This window comes from Varanus komodoensis, unplaced genomic scaffold, assembly GCF_004798865.1.
Source record: "Varanus komodoensis strain SLA01 unplaced genomic scaffold, ASM479886v1 scaffold30, whole genome shotgun sequence".
Lineage (NCBI taxonomy): Eukaryota > Metazoa > Chordata > Lepidosauria > Squamata > Varanidae > Varanus > Varanus komodoensis.
Window position 1 is genome coordinate 3,618,598 of NW_025335762.1, and position 19,433 is coordinate 3,638,030.

General features: G+C 48.7%; 1 protein-coding gene across 1 annotated transcript in view; it reads right to left on the bottom strand.

Annotated features, from left to right (window-relative positions):
* Nucleotides 1-877: 877 nt before the first annotated feature.
* NKX3-1 (NK3 homeobox 1) overlaps nt 878-19,433 on the bottom strand; it is a 41,614-nt gene continuing 23,058 nt past the window's right edge. The window contains exons 2-5 of the mRNA XM_044437379.1: nt 17,901-18,042; nt 13,517-13,646; nt 6,199-6,451; nt 878-2,250 (exon numbers count right to left, since the gene is read on the bottom strand). Of these exons, the coding sequence (XP_044293314.1) occupies nt 1,853-2,250; nt 6,199-6,451; nt 13,517-13,646; nt 17,901-18,042 (923 nt within the window). The 3' untranslated portion in view covers nt 878-1,852. The remainder of the gene's footprint in view (nt 2,251-6,198; nt 6,452-13,516; nt 13,647-17,900; nt 18,043-19,433) is intronic.

The window sequence follows — 19,433 nt, forward strand, 5'->3', positions numbered from 1 at the left end:
TTCTGGTTCTGTTTGGTGGATCTTGGAGCGGGGGGAATCACCGAATCAGTGAGTCTGAGGTCAGCCTATTCCTATTTTAGACTGCAGTCCTGTATAGCACCTGAAGGGTGTAGTGATTAAAGTGCAGAGCTGGGGACCCGGGAGGTCTGGGTTCTAGTCCCTGCTCAGCCATTAAGCTCCCTAAGTGACTTGGGGCCAGTCAGACTCCCAGCCCAACCCACCTCATAGGATAACAGAGAGCTGTGTAAGCTGCCTTAGGTTCTTCACAAGAGAAAAAAAAACCTGGGATATAAGTGCAATGTAATAACGACACCCTTCCCCATACTGGGGTGCTCCAGATGTGTTGGACTGGTGCATAACCTGCTCTGAGAACCCTCCGAGGAAGAAAAAGGACATCTTCTCAAAGTAGGGCCTTCTCTGTGGTGGTGCCCAGATTATGGAATGTGCTCCCCGGAAAGGTTTGCCTGGTGCTGAACTTATACTCTTTTCAGTGCCAGGTCAAAACCTTTTTATTCAACCGTTATTTTAAAAATTAGTATTTTCATGTTTAACAGTCACTTTTTATTTATTTTACTGGTTATATGTTATTCATTATATTGTTACAGAATGTTTTATTGTATTTTGATTTTAATGATTGTAAACCATCCTGAGATGCTATGCATAAGGGACAGAATATAAAAGTTTTAAATAAATAAATAAATAACTGTAAAACAATGTGCACCTGATAAAACGAGCAAAAGTTTATGCTCCAATAAAATGGTTAGTTTTTAAGGCAAAAGGTGACTTTCTGGTGTTTTGGTGTGATAGATGACCCTTCTGGAAACAGTAGCCAGAAATAAAACCACACAGTATTAAACATTGGCTCGTCTTTGAACAATACACAATAGCATTTATTCAACTGCATCTTATCTCATGCTTCCTTCGACAGCTCAATAAGGCACATTTGTAGAAATTGTCCCACTGTCTTACATTTCAGTTCAATGAACTTGGCTGACGAGATAAGGGAAATGGCAGCGAACTAACCAACTTATCAAAAAACCAACATATACCCCTGAATCAGCCAGCCACACTTGAAGAAACATTTGTCGTTGGAAGTGGGAAGAAACCTGAACCTCTCCCATTGCAATGATCTCTCCAAGCGGCAGCATGTAGACGGAGGCCAGGACAGCTTCTCATACAGAGACACAACACACGAACGGGAACGGCTTTAATCCAGGTCAGACTCTTTGGCAGAACGGCTTACTCTGACTTGGCAGCAGGGTCTTCAGGGCCCTTTCCAATTTATCTTCCATCTCATCATGTCTTGAAGGTGGATCAGAACTTCTGTCTGGGCTGCAGGGTGACCTGTTTAAGATAAATAGAACCTCGGATGCATGTCCAGGCGAAAGGATGGTCATCCCAGGCCTGAAGAACTCAAAATGAGGGTGCTACTTTAAGCTCATTCTTTGTAGTTACGATCTCCCCCTGTGGCCAGGAGTCTTCTGGGCTTTCATTGTTCAATGTCTTTCACAGGCTAGGGGAGCAGTTTGTTTACAACACGTGCCTTGATGAGCAATGGGGAGAAGTCCATTGCAGCGCTGGCTTGAAGGAAAGATGGCCAGATCCCAGTAGTAGTACGTGCGCAGCAACAGTAGTAAGGACCACGTACTATTGGATTTATTGTGGAAAGCCCAACTCCGCTTGGATCGACCTTTTTGGTACAGTACAACGAGTTTAGGTCCAGAGTTCCATTCAGGTTCCTGCAGGTGGAGAAGGGAAAAGAATGGCAAACGTCTCTAGCCAAAGTCGGGCTGGCTAGCTAGTCCACCACAGCGGTTGACGTCCTTACACTAAGTGGCCAGCGGATCATCAGCTACCACAAGACTGGACTCCAGCCATTCAGGTAGTATAAATATGGATTGTACTGGTAGCTGAGGGCCAGGGTAGCCCTGGAGAAGTTATTTTCTTTGAAGACCGGAAGGGTGGAGTTCTTATCTAGTCCCCCAAGCCCTGTGACTAGTTGCTTCCGTTTGGTCTTATATCTTCGGTTCTGGAACCAGATTTTCACTTGGGTTTCAGTGAGCTTCAGGTTCTTGGCTAGGTGTGCTCGCTCAGGGGCAGACAGGTACTTCTGGTGACTAAACTTTCTTTCAAGTTCGATGACCTGAGTATGGGAGAAGGCAGCCCGCGAGCGCTTCTGCTGCTTCGGGGCTTCCCGTGAGGACTGCGGAGGGCTCCCACAGCTGGGCAGGCAGGTCTCTGCAGGCAAATCTAGTAAGAAGAGAAAGTTACAAGCTGATCAATCATGTTTTCACTGTGAATTTATCAATATGACAATGGGGGGAAAACCTAGGACTAAGAGGAACGATTTGGGGTTGGATGCAGAACTGTCGTTCTGGCAGCCAAAGGATGCCACTTGTTCTCCTCTGCTTGTTCTCCCTCACATTCTCTGAATCTTGACGACCCGCATCTTCAGGGCTGCGGAAAGGGCAGGGGAGCCCAGATGCGCCTTCTTCCATTGGAGGAATGGCCGCTTCAGATCTAGCCCACTGGAAACAGAACAAATTCATTTCTGGCCCACGCCAGTTCTGCACATGCTCCGTTACTCTTTGTCAGTGTCGATTTGCTGTTTTTTTAAGAAGCTGAGAGCATGTCCTGGGGATGAGAATGTTTTGCCTGAGTATATTCAGTCAATCTTTTATAAGAGCTGAGTATCCCTTTGCATTAATTTTCAACAAAAGGCATGTGCATGCACATTTATACTTAAGTACATATTTTAATACGTATTCTCCCAAAAGACAGATGTGCAAAGATCTCCTAGCTAAAAAGATCTTCTAGCTACTCATTTCCAAATGTATTTTATGCCAGATGATACGTTTTGGTTGTTTTCTGTGAAGAGCTGCCTCATGAAATGCTGAGAAGTGTGACTATGAAGGATATTATGTTTCAGAGGAACAGAAGAAGCCATTGCTCCATCTAGTTCAGTTACTGTTGGCACTGACTGGCAGTTACTCTGAAGCAGACCTTTTCCTCGTGTCTACCTGGAGAAGCTGGGAATTGAACCTGGAACTTTCTGCCTGCAGAGCAGGTGCTGCACAGCCCTCTCAGATCCACACACTTGCTCAATACATACACTCAGAAGTTGCAGACATAATTTCCCCAACATCTTTTCTTGGAAAAAAATTCAGAGGCTCAGGAGATTAACAGCACACACGCACAATTTTGCAATCACAAACCAACAGTGATTAGTGGCAGTGCAATGTAGCATTTGGCAATTGTGTTGTGGGTGACCTTTGGCACCCTCGCACAAGCTAACCTACCTCACAGGGATGTTGTTAAGATTAAATGATTAAGCTACATCAGTCAATGCCACCATCAGCTCAAAAGGGGCAAGGCTGGTACAAAAAGGCAGATGATACTATATGCATTAAAAAGTGAACCATGCATCTGCTTAAAATGAAAGCAAATTAACATTTTACACAGTGGTGTCCTGTGCAAAATATCCGGTTTGGATATAGACAAAAAAACAATGGTTCAAATGCCCAATAAAATAAGAACAATAATTCTATTTGCCCAAGTTTATTCCTAATGAGCTCAACTTTTCAGTGAGTTCCTTGAAGGATGAACATGTTAAACATGTAAACAAACAGCTACATTACAGGCAGAAAAAAAATTAACCAGAGCAAATATGTCTCAAGATGGCTCAAACAAGTGAATCTAGTTACATATTTCTGGGACAGCCGGTGAAGGTCAAAATTTCTCCTCCATCCTGACACATGAGCATTTGTTACAGTCCCGTGCACTCTTACGTGGGAGCAAGCTGCATTACACACAATGGAGCTTACTTAAGAGTAAGCATTCTGAGACTGTTGTGTGTCAAGTGTACACTGCAGAGAGTTTAATTTAATTTAAGTTTAATTCAGCTTCTATTTCCAAGTGTCCCTCCCCACCCGCTTGCTTTCATCCCTGGGAAAATTTACAAAAGAAACCAACTTTTGTCTGGCCAGCTTGAAGGAAAAGCCTTCCTCAGCCTGGGGCCATGTAAATTGTGTTGGACTATAACTCCCATGTTACCATCTACGTTTGTTGCAGATCTTTTCCCATGCAACTTTTATGAGATTCTTGGGGATTAAACGAATGTTATAAGCTGTCTGAGTTTAATTGAGGGAGAATCTTCCCTGTTTTTATGGATCCAAACCACCAACTTAGCAGTGCTTCTAATTTCTCCCTTTTACCTCCAATTCAAAACCTCCCTGGACCTCAATCTGCCACTGAATATCTATTAAGACAGAAAATTCATACTTTATCCAGCAAACGAGAGCAAAAGAGAGCTGGGCCAGGACTTGGAAGAGCCAGGTTCTGGTACCTGCTCAGTCCTGAAGCTCACTCAGTAACTTTGAGACAGTCTCTGCCTCTCAGCCTGACCTACCTCCCAGGGTTGTTGTGGGGAGAAACTGGAGAAAGGGGGACTATGTAAACAGCCTTGGGATATAAAAATAACATGATCATAATAGCAATAATAGAAATATATCAGGGTGGTTAGAAGAGGTTAAGAAATAACAAAGGGCTGCTGTAATGCAAACAAAAGCACCTTAAGGCATGTTTCCTGAAAAGCAAGATCTTCTCTGTGCTCTGTAGTACCTGTACATTGGATGCAGTCTAAGAAAGAACACTTTCAGGTCTCCAGTTCAAATCTCACTTAACTCTAGGGAGCCTTCAAATGTACTGGACCACAATTCCTATCATCCCCAGCTAGATGGTGATGGCAATTGTAGCCCAACGCACCTGGAAGGTGCCGAGTTGAGGGAGATTGCCCAACCTAGCGCCCTCCAATGGTTTCGGAGTACAACTCCCAGTATTCTCATTCTGGCTGGGGCTGCTTGGAGTGGAAGGTCAAAAGTTCTGGAGTTCACCAGGCGGGGGAAGGCTGGCCCACCACAACCCCTCTGCTCCAAAACTGCAGCACTGGAGCTTGGGAATGCCCTCACAAGTGACTCCAAGGACTGGTGTTCCCCCCTGCAAACACGGGAATGGGAACGGGATGGAGCGGGGACTGACTGGCACAGCATGCGCTCTGCGCTGGACTGTCCTTTTCCTTCTCCAGATCTGCAACAGGGAAAATAATTCTGGCTTACCTTGCAAGGATTCTTGCAATACTGCTTACAGCATGCTTCAGGCACTCATATAGATGTGTAGATGGACCTTTTGATTACCTAAATTAATCATTAAATCTTTGCTAAGTGATCTTTAACAGGCACCTGATGAGGACTAGTGTCCACCTAGTCTTACTATTTATTCTCAGCAATGAATGTTCAGATGTCTTTGGAAGCTTGCAGGAGTATCAAGTGATAGGCTGCTTCTAGGCATGGAGGCTCAGCTTAACTCTCACAGGTAACTGCCACCGAAAAAGCCATCTTCCATTTGCTCATCCACTAACACACAAAGCTCTATTTCTATAGGCAGGTGGTTGAACAAAAATGTCTTCTTTGGACTCCAAAAGGGGAAAAACTTTTTGCTAAATAGTGTTTATATATAAAGCTGCTCCCTGCAAGTAGAAAACGAGCACAGCAAAAGACTACAGTGGAGCATTTTTCCCTATGTGAGATTAGTTTTCTTCTTGCAGGCAGTTTTTCCAGCAAAAATGGATCTTGTTTTCTCACCAGTAATGGAAGGTGGTCCCCACAATCGCTGCAAGAGAAATCTGCCATCTCCACTCTACTGTATGTCCAGATGCCCCCCAGCCTGAGCCCTCGAAGCACATCAAACTCACCAAGGGTTCTTGGCCACGGGAAGGCCTGCAGTCAAGCGGTTTGCCCTCCACTTACGTTCCATGGTCTCGCTGTTCCTCCCAGGGACCAGAGCAACAGGTAGGTTCTGCCAAGCAATTTTAATTTCCCCGCAGCAACCCTGCGAGGTAGCTTTGGCTGACCAACAGGGCCTGCCTCGAACTCACCCACCGAGTTTCAAGAAGGCGCGAGGGTTCGAAAGGGGCTCCCCGCATTACGCACGGTTCTCTACGCCCTCCTTCGCCAACCCGGTGCCCTCCCAAGGTTTGGACTTCGGTTCCCAGCACTGCCGGCCAAGGGCCGTGCAGGACGGCGCTGCTGGGATCGCAGTCCTAAGCAAACATCGGACCGGCACCGGGCAGGACGGCGGAGGCTGTGCTAACTGCGGGACCACGCGGCTCCCCGGCGCTACCGCGACGCTCCGACCGCTTACCCGTCCGGGGCGCTCCGGCGGCCGCCGCCGGGGGAAGGCGCTCCCTGGCGGTCGCCTCCTCTTGCCGCGGGTCGTGCGCCTCCTCGGGCGCTCCCCGGGCGCTCCGCTCCCCGGCTCCGCCGCCGCCGCCATGGCGCAGGATGTCTTGGATGAGGAACGAGGTCAGCTGCTTGGGGCAGGCGGCGGCAGCGCCCTGCGCGGGCGGGAGCGGCTGCCGCGGCCGGCCGGGGGAGCAGCGGCGCTGCCCGGCTGCCTGCATGAGCCGCGGCGGGCGGTGGGCGCCGCGTGCCCGGACGGGGGCGCCCCAGCGGAAGTCGGCCTCTGGCGGCGCGCTCCTCCCGCGCGGCGGCCGCGAGGGCCATTTATGCGGGCCGGCGGGGCGGAGAGGGAGCCTCGGCTGCCCCCTCGCTGGGGATTGGTGCCTCCGGCGCCGGGGTCCGCCTCGCGGGGCCTCCGCGCCGCGGGAGGGGGCCGCCCGTCGGCGCCTTCCGCGGTGCGCGGCGGAGCTCCCTCGCAGAAAGGGGCGCCGGTCTTGCGGGCACGCTCGACTTGGACGCAGGACACCGTGCGGGACGTCGGGCAGGCTCTTGGCTGCGCTGCGGTTCCCATCAGCCCCAGCTGGACCGCGCCTCGCCTCGCCTCGCCTCGCCTCCAGCCAGCCAGCTCGTTGGGCTACAACCGAGGTTGCGGTTTGTGGCCCAACGAGGGTGCTGGCATGGAAGAAGTGGGTTTCTGTTCGTGTCTGAGCCGGAAATCCCACCGAGTTCAATGGGGCTTCCCCTCAGTTATTGATTGCAGCCGGAGTAGTGTCAGTTGGGCCGCTCTTGCCTTCTCTACTCGGAAGTAAGCCTCTTCAGAATTCAGTGCAGTTTGGCTCAAATGACATTTTTGTTCTTTCCTTTGAGGGATTGCATCCATTTGCTAGAGAACTTTTGATTGTTTCTTTCCCTTACACAATTCTCAAACGCTTTTAAAAAGCCCTTTCTTTTTCCAGAGGAAGCAAACTTTACTGGCAAGGTTGCCTCTCACAGAGGAGCAGTGAGATAGAATAATTAGAACGCTAGACTAATCTAAAGGCGACAATCTTGTGGGTAGCATCCAAAGCTTGTCTTACGGAGAGGAGACCGATTGAAGGCACTAACTCAGCTTTCAATCATTTCAGCATTTATTGTATTGATACCTCACTTTTATTTCCTTCCAAGGAATTCGAGCAAACTTGCATAATTCTCTTCCTCCTCTCATTCTGATCCTCCCAACACCAACCCTGCCTGATAGGCTGGGCTGAGTTTCTGTGGCTGCCCCAAAGTCTTCCAGTGAGACTCATGGCTGAGTAGGGATCTCCTCAGTCCCAGACTTACACTCCAGACCCACACTCCTCAGTCCCAGAACCATCACACCACTCTAGCTCTTTACAGTCGTCTAGCATTGGAGACTACCTTCTGCATGCTGGGGAGTAACTGGGAATTACTGCTGAGTAAAGGATTTCAGTGTGCACAGTTAGCCCAGCCCTGATGGGGTGCAGCTCTGGCGAGCCATGTACTTACCAGGTTAACTTTGAGCCACTGGCCATGAACTCTCAACCCGATCAGAAGTATTTTTCACATTAAAGAATTTTGTTCAGAGTGCTGTTTCATGTGACACATAAAAGAGATGAAACCTGCTTTAAAATTGAATGTTCATCCAAGTAGTAGCAGCAGCAATCAATAACAACTTAGCATTTATATAGCAGCTGAAAGTGTTCCGAGCTCTCCATCTCATCCCTACAAGGACCTTCAAAGGTACATCAGATATATGCGGTGCTGCTCTACAAGCAAGAAATGTGAAAATGGTTTTTGCCGCACAGTGCAAGGATGGTGTGCTTGAAAGTAAGCCCCATGAAGTGGCCTGCGCCTTTTCCCCAGCTAAGTGCACACACTGACGCGAGAATGATCCCCGTGAAGCACCATTTCCAGCTTAGCAAAGGTGACTTGACATGCTAGCTTGATGCATGGCTCGGCAGGATGTCTTCTATTTGAAGAATGCCTTCAAATAAAGAACTATCCTCTGGACTTGGCTGGGATCGCCTTTCAAGGAAAGGATGCCTTCAAGAAGGGGGATGTCCATCCTTGAAGCAGAGGATGGTCTCTTGCAAAAGAGGACTGATGGCCACCTTCATTTCCAGCTGATGGTCATCTACAAGGTTTTTGTGAACGTGAAGGAAAAGAGGCTGACAGATGCTTGCTGCATGTTCCTCAGAAGAGGGGATGCCATTTCCAAATCACTTAATCCAGCTTCAGCATCTTTGGAGTGCATCAAAATGCCCATTCTGAAGGATGCACCTTCCAGTTTCAATGGTTTGTGTGAGTGACTCTGACAAAGCGTTTCTGAGCAATCAAGCTTACATGAGCTCGCAGTCTTCTGCATATTATTTCTACATTTGCATCTATGTGTATGAATTAGCCTACAAAATATTATGCAAATATCCAGCTTTTGGACCCACTTATTGGATGAAGCATTTCCGCTTCGTTTGCTTTTTGGTGATTCCTAAGAAGCCACCCTAATCAGAACTTGGTTTGAGACACTTCGGTTCAAGATTGTGTACTAAGAGAGCAGTTAACGAGCTGCTTTTAGCTGACATGGACCACTTCCTAACACACCCTTCCCAAACCTGCTGCTGTCCATATGTTTTGTCCTACAACTCCCAGAAGAATTGGCTGGAGGATTCTGGGAACTGTAGTTTGACGCACCTGGAGGGCACTGATTTGGTGAAGGCTGTGTCAGGATGTCCAGTCGGCGGTTTTGGCACCCAGAGCTACATCTTTAAGAAGCTTCAGCAACAAAAGCTTAACCCCAAGATCCTTCACGCAAAGGGAAGATTTATGGAGCAATAGGAAACCAACAGTATATTTGCAGGTGCCTCCAGTCACCATGCCCTGCAAGGAATGCTCTGCACCCACAGCCTTCTGGAGAGCAAATTAAGATCTGTGAGTGGCTGTGCAAACCATTAGATGCCGGGCAGGCTGGGTGGCCCCTGCAACCTCCCCTTCCCTTCCCAATCTGCTCAACAGCTTAGCTGAGCCCCTTCACCTGTAATGCACATTGGACATGTTTGCTTTAGGGCCAGGGGGAAATGACCTTCTCACACCCTGACAAGGGAGGGCCAGTTCGGGAGGGTGACATGTGGAACTTGAGACCTCCGGCGGTGATTGCCGTGGGTTGCCTGCCCTCCGGCTTTTGCAGAGTGAAACAAGGAGACTAACGTTTCTGGCTTCCTTGCTGGATGGATCCATCCTATGGCTGCCTGCTGAGATCAGCAGCTCCTCTTGGGTTTATTGCGAGCCAGTCTTTGGAAGCCGCTCTGGCTAGATTTATGGAAAGCAAAGCCGGGGCCCTGTAAGACATTTTTCTGTGGGAAAAACACCCAGATCCTTCTGTCCTCAGCTGTGAGAGGGCCTGAGAGGCTGCAGACTGACTTTCCCAGGAATGACATCAAGGCAATGGGGAGACCAGCTGGACCCATTCGCTGGCCAGAGAAAGCGAGCGAGTAAGCAGTTGTACAGAGCTCGGGGCCAAATGAAGCATTCACCCAGTCATAGAGTTACCTCTGCAGAAGCAGGCATAGCTCTGGTTTAGTTCAGGACTGCTGTGTTTGGGATGGAGCATGTCAAACCTTCCTCATCCTTTGACTCCGCCATGCAAAAGCAGTGAATATGCTTTCCCGGACAGAAAGGATGCCTGGCTCCAACAGGCAGTTGCCCTTGGAGGGCAGAGCAGAAGGGGAGCCCTGTTGGCTTCTTCCATCAGCCAGGAGACTGAGGGCCGCTCTGATACTGCACTGCTTGTTTCTCAGAAATGAAGCGACCGAGTGGGTGGCCAACTGGCCCCCCCCCCCACTGGCCAGAGAAGGAACAGCTGCAGGGAGGGCTTTCCCCGCTCTGCGCCAGAAGGAAGACTCCGCTTGAGTGACAGTGGCCAAGGAGTACGGGAGAGCAGGCTCTCTGGCCCCAGCCATCTGCCCGAGCAGTGGGAGCCTCGGTCTACGCCAGGGAAGGTCTACTGGGCCAATCCCACCCAACAGACCTTGGTTTGTAGGCCAGAGGGCGAGTCCTTTCCCTCTCTGCTTTTTTTAAATTCAGGTGAACCACTTTGGGAGATGACGGGCATTTGAAAAGTGGGGTCAAGATGCAGTAAATCAGCAGGCAAGTGATGCAGCGGAGTTCCTTCACTTGGGCACCGAATCATCACAAAATAATGTGCAAGCCACCCGACTGGGCTTTGACCAACTTGCTGGACTCGGAGCACCAAAGCGATTGCCAGCATAGTGTGTGTGTGTGTGTGTGTGTGTGTGTGTGTGTAAAACCTTGGGATGGAGACAGATTTGGGTAACGGCTGGCATTTATTTTTTTCAGAAATACAGTGGCAGGGATGTGTTACCTTCATCCTATCTAAGGCTGATAGGAGGCTTATCACCGCTGCTCCAAGAGAGGCAGAACTGAATTATTGCCACTCTTTCCACATTCTGTCTGTAAAACTGTGTGTAAATATACTCCATGCTTTCAACAAGTTACTAAGAGCGTGTTCCAGCTCCTGGTCCACCTGCCAGACCACTTTGGTCATCCGGGGAAGAGTCCTGGTGGTGTAGCTATTTGTAGAGGCCCATTTAGCTGCAGCCAAGAAACTGGCCTTCTCTATTATCATTTTGATATTTGGTTTTATGACTGTGACATTTTAGATGTGTTTACCTGTTGCTTTGCTTTGCTTTGTCCCTTATCTTGAAATGTTTTATGAAAGCCAGCATAGAAATACTTCAATACCCACTGCGCAGGTATTGCTTTTAAAACTTATTTATTATTAAAACAACAACCAGATAGTTTACCAATAATTAATAATCAAACATAAAGTAGATAAGTTCATAAGTACACATGTCATTGCTACCAATTATAACGGGAGTGTGGAGAGAGGAGAAATCTCAGAGTGAAAAAGCTCTTGGAGAACCTGGCTGTCCAGATCTCCGGGCGGAAGGGAAGCCTGACTGCGTGTCGCTGGGGCAGAGTGGAGTTCATCTCCTTCTTCGTCAACAAAGTTGATAAATGGTGGCCAAGCGTGCTCAAATGTGCCAAAATCTAGACGGTCTTTTAGATGCCTAACTTGCTCGGCCAGTTCCTCCAACAAAGCCAAATTCCACGTTTTCCCATACCAGTGGTTCGCATGAGAGATTCCATCACCTTTCCAGATTTGGATTTCCAAAATCATCTAGCAGACAATAGAAATCAAATCTGCACAGGTATTGCTTTGATACGGCCCAGAATTGTACAGTAACCACTCGAAAAGTGAGGGTGGCATCTCTGGCCACACGGGGGCACAGTTGATGATTGATCTATTGCACTTTTATTACATCTTTATTGTATTTCTGTTGGCTCTGAATATGATGGTCGCTGCTCTCGGGGCCCTTTGGCATGAAAGCTAAAGCTTGGTCCTTATACTCACCTTTGGCTTCCGGCCATCTTGTCTGGATTGCCATTGATCAGTCAGATATCTCTGGATTTCTCTGAGGTTGGGAGAAACAGGCCTCAAGGTTGTTGCCTGTGGTGGTGCAACATGACGCAGTGCTAGGATCTGGGCCTCACTTATATATTTTCATTCTTTTTTGAAGAAAGGAAATTGGTACTTTCTGTCCCCATCCCCAGAGGGCTCATCAACACTCCAGGTAAAATGAGTTGCCCAGCACTGGCGACTGATAACATTTTTCTGTGCTGCAACCGTTTTTATATGGCAGCTGCTGGAGAACCGTCCTTTTTTATGCACAGCATGGCTGGCAGAGATCTCCTTAAGAGACGGCTTTAAAGAGGCTCTAACAGATGATTTGTGCAGTAAATGCTGCATAAACCGAACAGATGTACACAGCTCCTCTTCATGGCAATGGCCTTTGTCCCTGAAAGCAGTGTGATGTAGTGGTGAGAGCATTGGACTGGGTTTTGGGAGATCTGGCTTCTGGTCACCTCTTGAGCATGAAACTCAGTGGGACAGTCACTGACTCTTAGCCTAACCTACCTCACAGGGTTGTTGTGATGATAAAGTGGAAAGGAAGATTATGTAAGCCACCTTGGTTCCTTTTTGGAAAAACAGCTGGGGAGTTGTAGGATTTTTTTTCTGTTTCAACATACCCTGGATCACACCCTAAACCAATAAGAACAAGGACAAGACACTTCAGTGCTTATGATCAACACCAGAGCCAAGCTTGGAAGTCCTTTCTCATAAAAATCAACTCCCATTTCCCCTTCACCCTACCAGAAGAGTGTTCCTTTCACCCCCCCCCCCCCCACAGCCTAATTTCTAATTCCTCTGCCCAGAAACAGAATGGACAATTTTGAGAGGCCTTTGTGCCGTGCTTTTTCAGAAACCCTTGCTGAACTGTGGCCAAGCACTCAGGAATCTATCAGAATAGATTCTACCTTCTCCCAATCCCCAAATCTCACTTGTAATTATCAAAATATACAGACTCATCATTCCAAGAGCCAGGTGGTGTATTTTATTAGATGAGTTGCATGAACAGTTGGGCCAGCACAGAAGTATGTGCTAAAATTTGCATGATTTTAAGTGACTTTAGAGGCAAGGCTGAGCGCTCGCAAACACCCTTTCCCTGCTGCTATGGAAGATGAATGCAGGATCTATTAATGCTCGGATGCCTTCCAAAAGCAGCTCCTCTAATTTTGCCCATTGGAGAAGCTCATTGTCAGATTATGCTGCATGGGTAAAGAATACCTGATGTGGCACATGGGATTTTATCTAGTAATTGTCTGATTTAGAGCAGAACCATTTATTTCGCTGGGGGGACTCTCAACAGGACTCACACTGCAGACCCCAAGGCCAACAGCAACGTAGGAATGGTCAGCCCCAGGAGTGCATTGGCAAGAGAGCTCTGCTCCCTGGCTGCAGAGGTGCTGCTTGGAGGTGGCCCCATGGACCTCCTGCAGCTTGGCTGGCTGGGCCGGGCCCTCCGGACTCGACAGAGGACAGCCCAGCATGATGCCAGCTGTAGCTGCCCTTCCATGGGTTGTGGCAGAAGGGCGCGAAGTGGGTGGCAGGTGGGGTGATGGCTTGGCTGCCTGGAGCGTGAGCCCCTCTGAAGCATGCTCTGCCATTCCTGACCAGGACAGGGACCACCACCCGGCGGGGCAGGAGGGAAGGGCGAGGATGTGTGGGGGAGAGCCCCCATGAGCCCTTCTCTTGATGCTGCCTCTTGCTTTTGCACCTCCTGTTTTGAAACCAGATTTTGACTTGGGTGGAGGTGAGATTCAGGAAGCTGGCCAGATGCTCCCTTTCTTGAGTGGACAGGTACCTCTGGTGCCTGAAGCACCGTTCCAGCATCTGGGAAAACAAGACCTGAGGCTTCCTGCTCCACCTGAGCCGGGTGCAGCAATGCTGGCCCATTTCCTCGCCTTCCAGGGATCCAGGGGGCAGCGAGTTGTCTGCAGAGAGAAAAGGCAGTGTTCAGGAGCAGCCAGCGCATCAAGGGGGGTGCAAAACGCGCCTTCTGTGCTCAGATTGGCTCCAAGCAGTGGATGGGAATGCCTTTCGATGGGCAGGCAGTCATCTTAGCACCCCCGCAAATGCACGGTCTCAAAAGCGCAGCCAAGCGGTGCCTATTCAGATCAACAAATCAGCTCCAGCAGTTCTCACGTCCGTTGAGAGCAGATCTTTATGCAAGCAAGCAAGCAAGCAAGCAAGCAAGCAAGCAAGCGGAATGGGTCTTAACTGGCAATTCAAACTTAAGACATGCCAAACAAATTTGCCCTGCAGTGGGAGCAAGGTACAGTCACTGGGAAAATGACCCCAGCAACTGCGAGCTTTGCAGCTAAGCTCAGACTGAACAGGAGACCCTCAGAGTGGGGTGGGGTGCATTAGGTCAGCGCCCCTGCTACTGAAAAAGCACTATAAAGAGGCAGGGGAAATCATAAAGATGAAGAACCTGTTGAAAACGTCGTTATTATTATTATTTCAAAGACTGATTAAAAATCGAGAAGCAAATGATCTGCTCTCCCCAAGCTCGCACCCTTCAGAAATGTCAGACTACAGTATCTTACTATCCCTACATTGCATGGCTGTTGAGCCCGCTGAGGATGATAGAAGTTGTAGTCCAACACAAACTTATACATGTCTACACAGACGCAAACCGTGTTGTATTCAAACTATAGGATTTAAGCCTAAAGCCTTTCCAGGAGTTTCTCTGTCTCCGTTTTAGGAATGGGGGAAAAGAGATTATAAAGGAACCCTTGCCAGAGACCAAACGCATGGATTGCCTCCTGGGCTTTTCTTTGCTGTAGGACAAAACTAGCACCGGCCTCAAGCTAATATATAACCTTCATCCACTGCATCCTCGCTTGACGACAGCTCCCTGCCCTGAGGTGCTTACAGTCTAAATTAGAACCCTCCCTCTGTGTGTGTGTGTTGGGGGTGGGGGAAAAGGTTTTGATTTTGATCCTATGCATCGTTACTTGGGCTTAACTCACGTTGAACCCCCGTGGAATTTGCTCCTCGATCAGCGCGAAGAGGCGGCTTGTAAGAAGCTTTTGCCCCGTTGAGCTCGATGGGAAGCGCTCCCGCTTGTGAGCCGCTTTCACAGCCAGCCTTACGCTCGCTTTTAAGTTGGGAGAAACAAGCATCCACCGGCCCCGCGTCCAAATCTGTGCCACGGATTTCTGAAGGCCAGGAGCTCCCGTCCCGCCCCCCCCCCTTCCCGCGCCACGCAAACTTTGATGAAGAGGAGGAGAATTTTGTAAGCCCCCCCCGCGGCTGGGGAGAAATCAGGATACGGAGCCACGCTGGCTAAGGAACATTTTTCTAGGCCCCGAGGGTGGGATGGGGAAGAATTTTTCCCGGGGTCTTTCGATTGTCGTGCCCACCGCTTCCTAGGGATCCGTCGCGATTGCGTCGAATTTTAGATTATGCCCAAGGGAGAAACGAGCGAACGAATTAATACTCCCTGGTCATGAGCCAGCCCGATCTACGCCCTTATCTGCCTGTAGGCCCATTTCCCTGGTGAAAAGGTGGGGTACGATTCAAATCAGATGAATCAGGAAAGAGATAAATGGAAGCGGACAGTGCTTACAGGGCGCCCCGACCATTCTCTGCTTTGCATCCGCGTCTTGAATTTCCCCAAGGAGGCAGCGCAGGCCCCCTCTGCTCGCTTGCGGGATCCACCCCGTTTTTCCAGCTCCACGAAGCGGAGCCTGGGACCAAATCCAGGCAGGTCGGACGGAAATAATTTTGAGCCCCAAAATTGGTTCCTAGCAATAGGAATGAATGGAGATCACAGGCCATGCACTCACCCAAAAGCTACACCGGGTTAGGTCATCCGAGCCCTTCTTCATTTCAAGCTGAATAATTAAGGCCTGGGAGGAGTTTTTGGTTGCTGGCACCGTTAAATAATTGGGAATAATAAAAACAATAAAATCACCCAGATATATGCTGTACCAGTATATACAGATCTTTCTTCCGCTTTCCACTGAATAGAAGATTTACAGGGAAGAACATTCCGCAGGTGCCCAGAGAACCTGTTTCCCCAGTTCCACTCAATCCCAGCCACAATTAACTTGGAAACAAGCTCCATTAAATACCAGGTATGTCCAAGTTTATGACTAACGATCACACCGATGCTTCTTTTTATCTTCTCTTTTTTGGTGTTTCTTTGGATCCTACATTCATTGCTAAAAGGGTGGTATTACATATGCGTTTTCAACCGCAAATTTAAATGCTTCTGTGTGAAGTGCTTAGATACTTTGCAACATTAAGCAGTACGTGAGGATTGCAAATCAGCAAGCATGAGAAGCACTGAAGGGCTCGCTTGTTTACTTGAATTCTTCTCCTCCATGAATTGGTCCAATCCGCTTTTGAAGCCCTCTGAACTGGCAGCCATCACTGCATCTTGTGGCAGTGAGTTCCATGGTTTCCAATGCATTGTGTGAAGCCCTTTCATCTCTCCTGAATCTTACACCTAACTCATATGGAAAGCAGAAGAACGTCTCCTTCTGCACTTTCTCCACAGCATGGATAATTTTGTACACCTCTATCCTTCTCTCCTTACCCATTTTTTTCCTAATCTAAACAATTCTTTCAATTCTAAACAATTCAGAGTGGAGTTGTTCCAGCTCCTTGATCATTTTAGTTGCCCTTTTCTGCACTTTCCCAACTTTACAATATCATTTCTTAGGTGTGGAGCAATAATAATAATAATAATGATATCACATTTCTATACAGCTCCTCATTGAAGCTCTCCAGGTGGTTCACAACATTTAAGTCTCCCACTCAGATTTCAGCGAGGCCTGACTCTGCTTAGCAGCCAAGATTAGGCAAGATCTGGCACTTCAGGCTATAGGGAAGCTATATCCCAAGTGTGTTCGCACCGGAGGTTTGTATACGGGTACCATGATCTTGGCGATTTTATGTTCGATCCCTTTCCTAATTATGACTAAAATGGAATTTGACTTTTTCACAGCAGCTGCACGTGGGGCTGACCTTTTCATGAGAACATGCTGGATCAGACCAAAAGTCCAGCCCATCTAGCGTTCCGCATACAGCTCCAAATCTCCTTTTCCATCAATCATCACCAACTCAGATCCCACCAGCACTGAAACCAATGGCACATACTTCTGCACAGACTTCTCGAGTGAATGAGGATGACTTGATGAATCTCTGATTACTCAGGGCTGAACTGTTCTGGTGCAGTTACTTACTGTTCTGCTGAACAGTTCTGGTGCAGGACTTACTCCCAAGAAAGCGTGTCTAGTTATGTGACATGATCCCCAGAATGTTCACTCAGACATAAAGCCGACTGAATTCTAGGAGAGTACTAACCCCACAGTAAATGTACAGCACCCGGACGGGTTGGAGAGAATGACGTTGAAGCCTGTAATCCACATGAATTACACATTCTGCAGTAAGTCGGTTGGTGCTAAAAGGACCGCCTGGGGAGTAAAAGGTTTTGCCAGTGACTTGTGCAAGTGGGAGCGAAAGAGCTTGAGGCTGCCACCCTGTAACACCTCTAAATCCAACTGATCTGAATGGGACCTACTATTCAACGGGACTTTTCCATTGTTTATACTGCCAAAAAACTACGAATCAAGTTCACCTTCCGTTTTGCATTTATGTTCACAGCACAGCTCCCCCCCCCGGAAAGACATACTTGTTCACAAGTTGCTGTATTTCCCCCACCCTCAAAAGACTCCTGCATTCATCCGGAAAAACTCCGCTGCCAGGGTCTGTGTTTCTCTAAAGGAACAGGAGTGGGAACCATGCGACTCTCCAGACGCGGTTGGACTGCAGGTCCCATCAGCCTCAGCCAGCCTGGCCAGTGGTGTGGAATGGTGCAGATTGCAGTCCAGCCCCGTTTGTAATGCCCACCTCATCCGTGCCTGCTCTAAAAAGAAGGCAACCGCATGGCTGCAGCCTGCCTAGAAATACGTGGGGCGGGGGTGGGACTGTAGCCTGTGCTTGAATCACTTGTTTGAACGAGGGGGCAGAGAGAATGGAGGGGGCCCGGAGCAGCCCACCCGATCATTCCCAGGGACTGCAGACTAGGGGGACCTTCCGTGCTTGAGATGTCATGAAAAGTGCACTTTTCCCTGGAAATGGGATGTTCTGGGTTGAGCCCTGGGACCTTCGGCCTCCCCTCACCTGGTTCCGCGGAGACCCCCCCTCCTGCCCCACACTCCCTCCGCCCTCACCTTGCGCGGATCCCTCGGTCCTTCTGGCGGCCACCGACGGTCCTGGGCGTGCAAGCCGGGAGCGGGAGCTGGGCATCGGAGGGTCCCAGGGCAGGGACGCCCAGGGGGCTCCCGCCAGACGAGCAAGCGGCGCTGGTCAAGCCTGAAGATGGATTTGCCAGAGAAAGCGGAGGTGGAGCTGACAGGGCTGCGCGGCATCCTCACTTTTGTTTTAATGGCTGCAGGAAGGGGGGACAATCCGCCTCCTCCAGTGTCCGGATCTGTTTATCCGGACAACAAACAAGCAAGAAACAGCTTCTCTGGAAGAGCGAATTCCACTTTTCCCATTTTCCTCAGCCTGGGTTCGAACCCGCGGCTCTCGCGTGGACGAATCAGCTGCCCTTCCATAGACGTCCGCTGGCCTCGGATTATGAATGAACAAGACGCCTGGGGAGGTTCGAGCCTTTCTGCTCCTTGGCTGTGCATGTGCGGCACGATCTTCTAAATGCGTTTGCAACAAGGGGTCTTAAGGAGCGAAAGAGAGGGGCAGATGGGACCTCGCTGCTGGGACCGGAGCGGGGGCTCTGCACGCCTTGGCGAAACTTCTCTTCCCGATCGGGGAAACTTGCAAACTCGAAGAGCCTTTTCCTCACTGACCATGCTGTCTGGGGATGATAGGAGTTGTAACCATTTGCAGCATAGAGCAACCTGTTGTTAAACAATGCAGGAGCCACTTAAAATAAATTGGCATCTATTTAAATAGATAGATACACTTTATTTTGGTCAAAGACCAGCTCTGCTCAATAAATACATAGATTAAATAGTAAATACATAGAACATCATCTATATTAAAACCCCACTCAGATTAGCAAATGCTTCCACACAGTATCAGTCATCGTCAATTGGTGACAATCCCAGACTTCATCTATTTAAATAAATATCCTTAAATACATTGGGATAGGATGACTAAGAAAGGATGTTCCCACACCAGTTTTTTTTTTATTGTGCTAGCAGCCTGCTTCATCCACAGAATTTTCGGGGTGTGTGTGTGTGTGTCCAGATATTCCATTTGTAATCCCTCTGTGTTTTCATGGAAAGTTCTTTAAGGAGGAAAGCACGGAACAAATGCATCTACGTTTTGGAAAGGCAGGTCTAGGAGTCCTTGATCTGGAAGCACCCAAGGACAGGGTTCAGACAACACAATAACCAGGAGCCAAGGCTTGATTGGGGGTTGCGTGTGGGTGCTGTTGAAAGATGGACTGGTTTTGAAAAGTAGGTTTGTTTGTTTGTTTGTTTATTTAAAGTTTTTATATACCATCTAATATTCCAAGGACATCTCAAGATGTTTTACAATAACTATAACAATAAATGTCTAAGTCCAGTATGTCCAGTATGCTAACAATCTATTAAAAAAACCCCCCTGGTTTTTCGTTGGGTGCAAAGTTCACCACGCTTTGCTATCTCTGCTGGGATTGGACAAAACCAGTGACCCGCATTTCAATGACAACCCTGATTCAGCCATTGAGTGCAGGTTATCAGGTTGTCTGAACACAG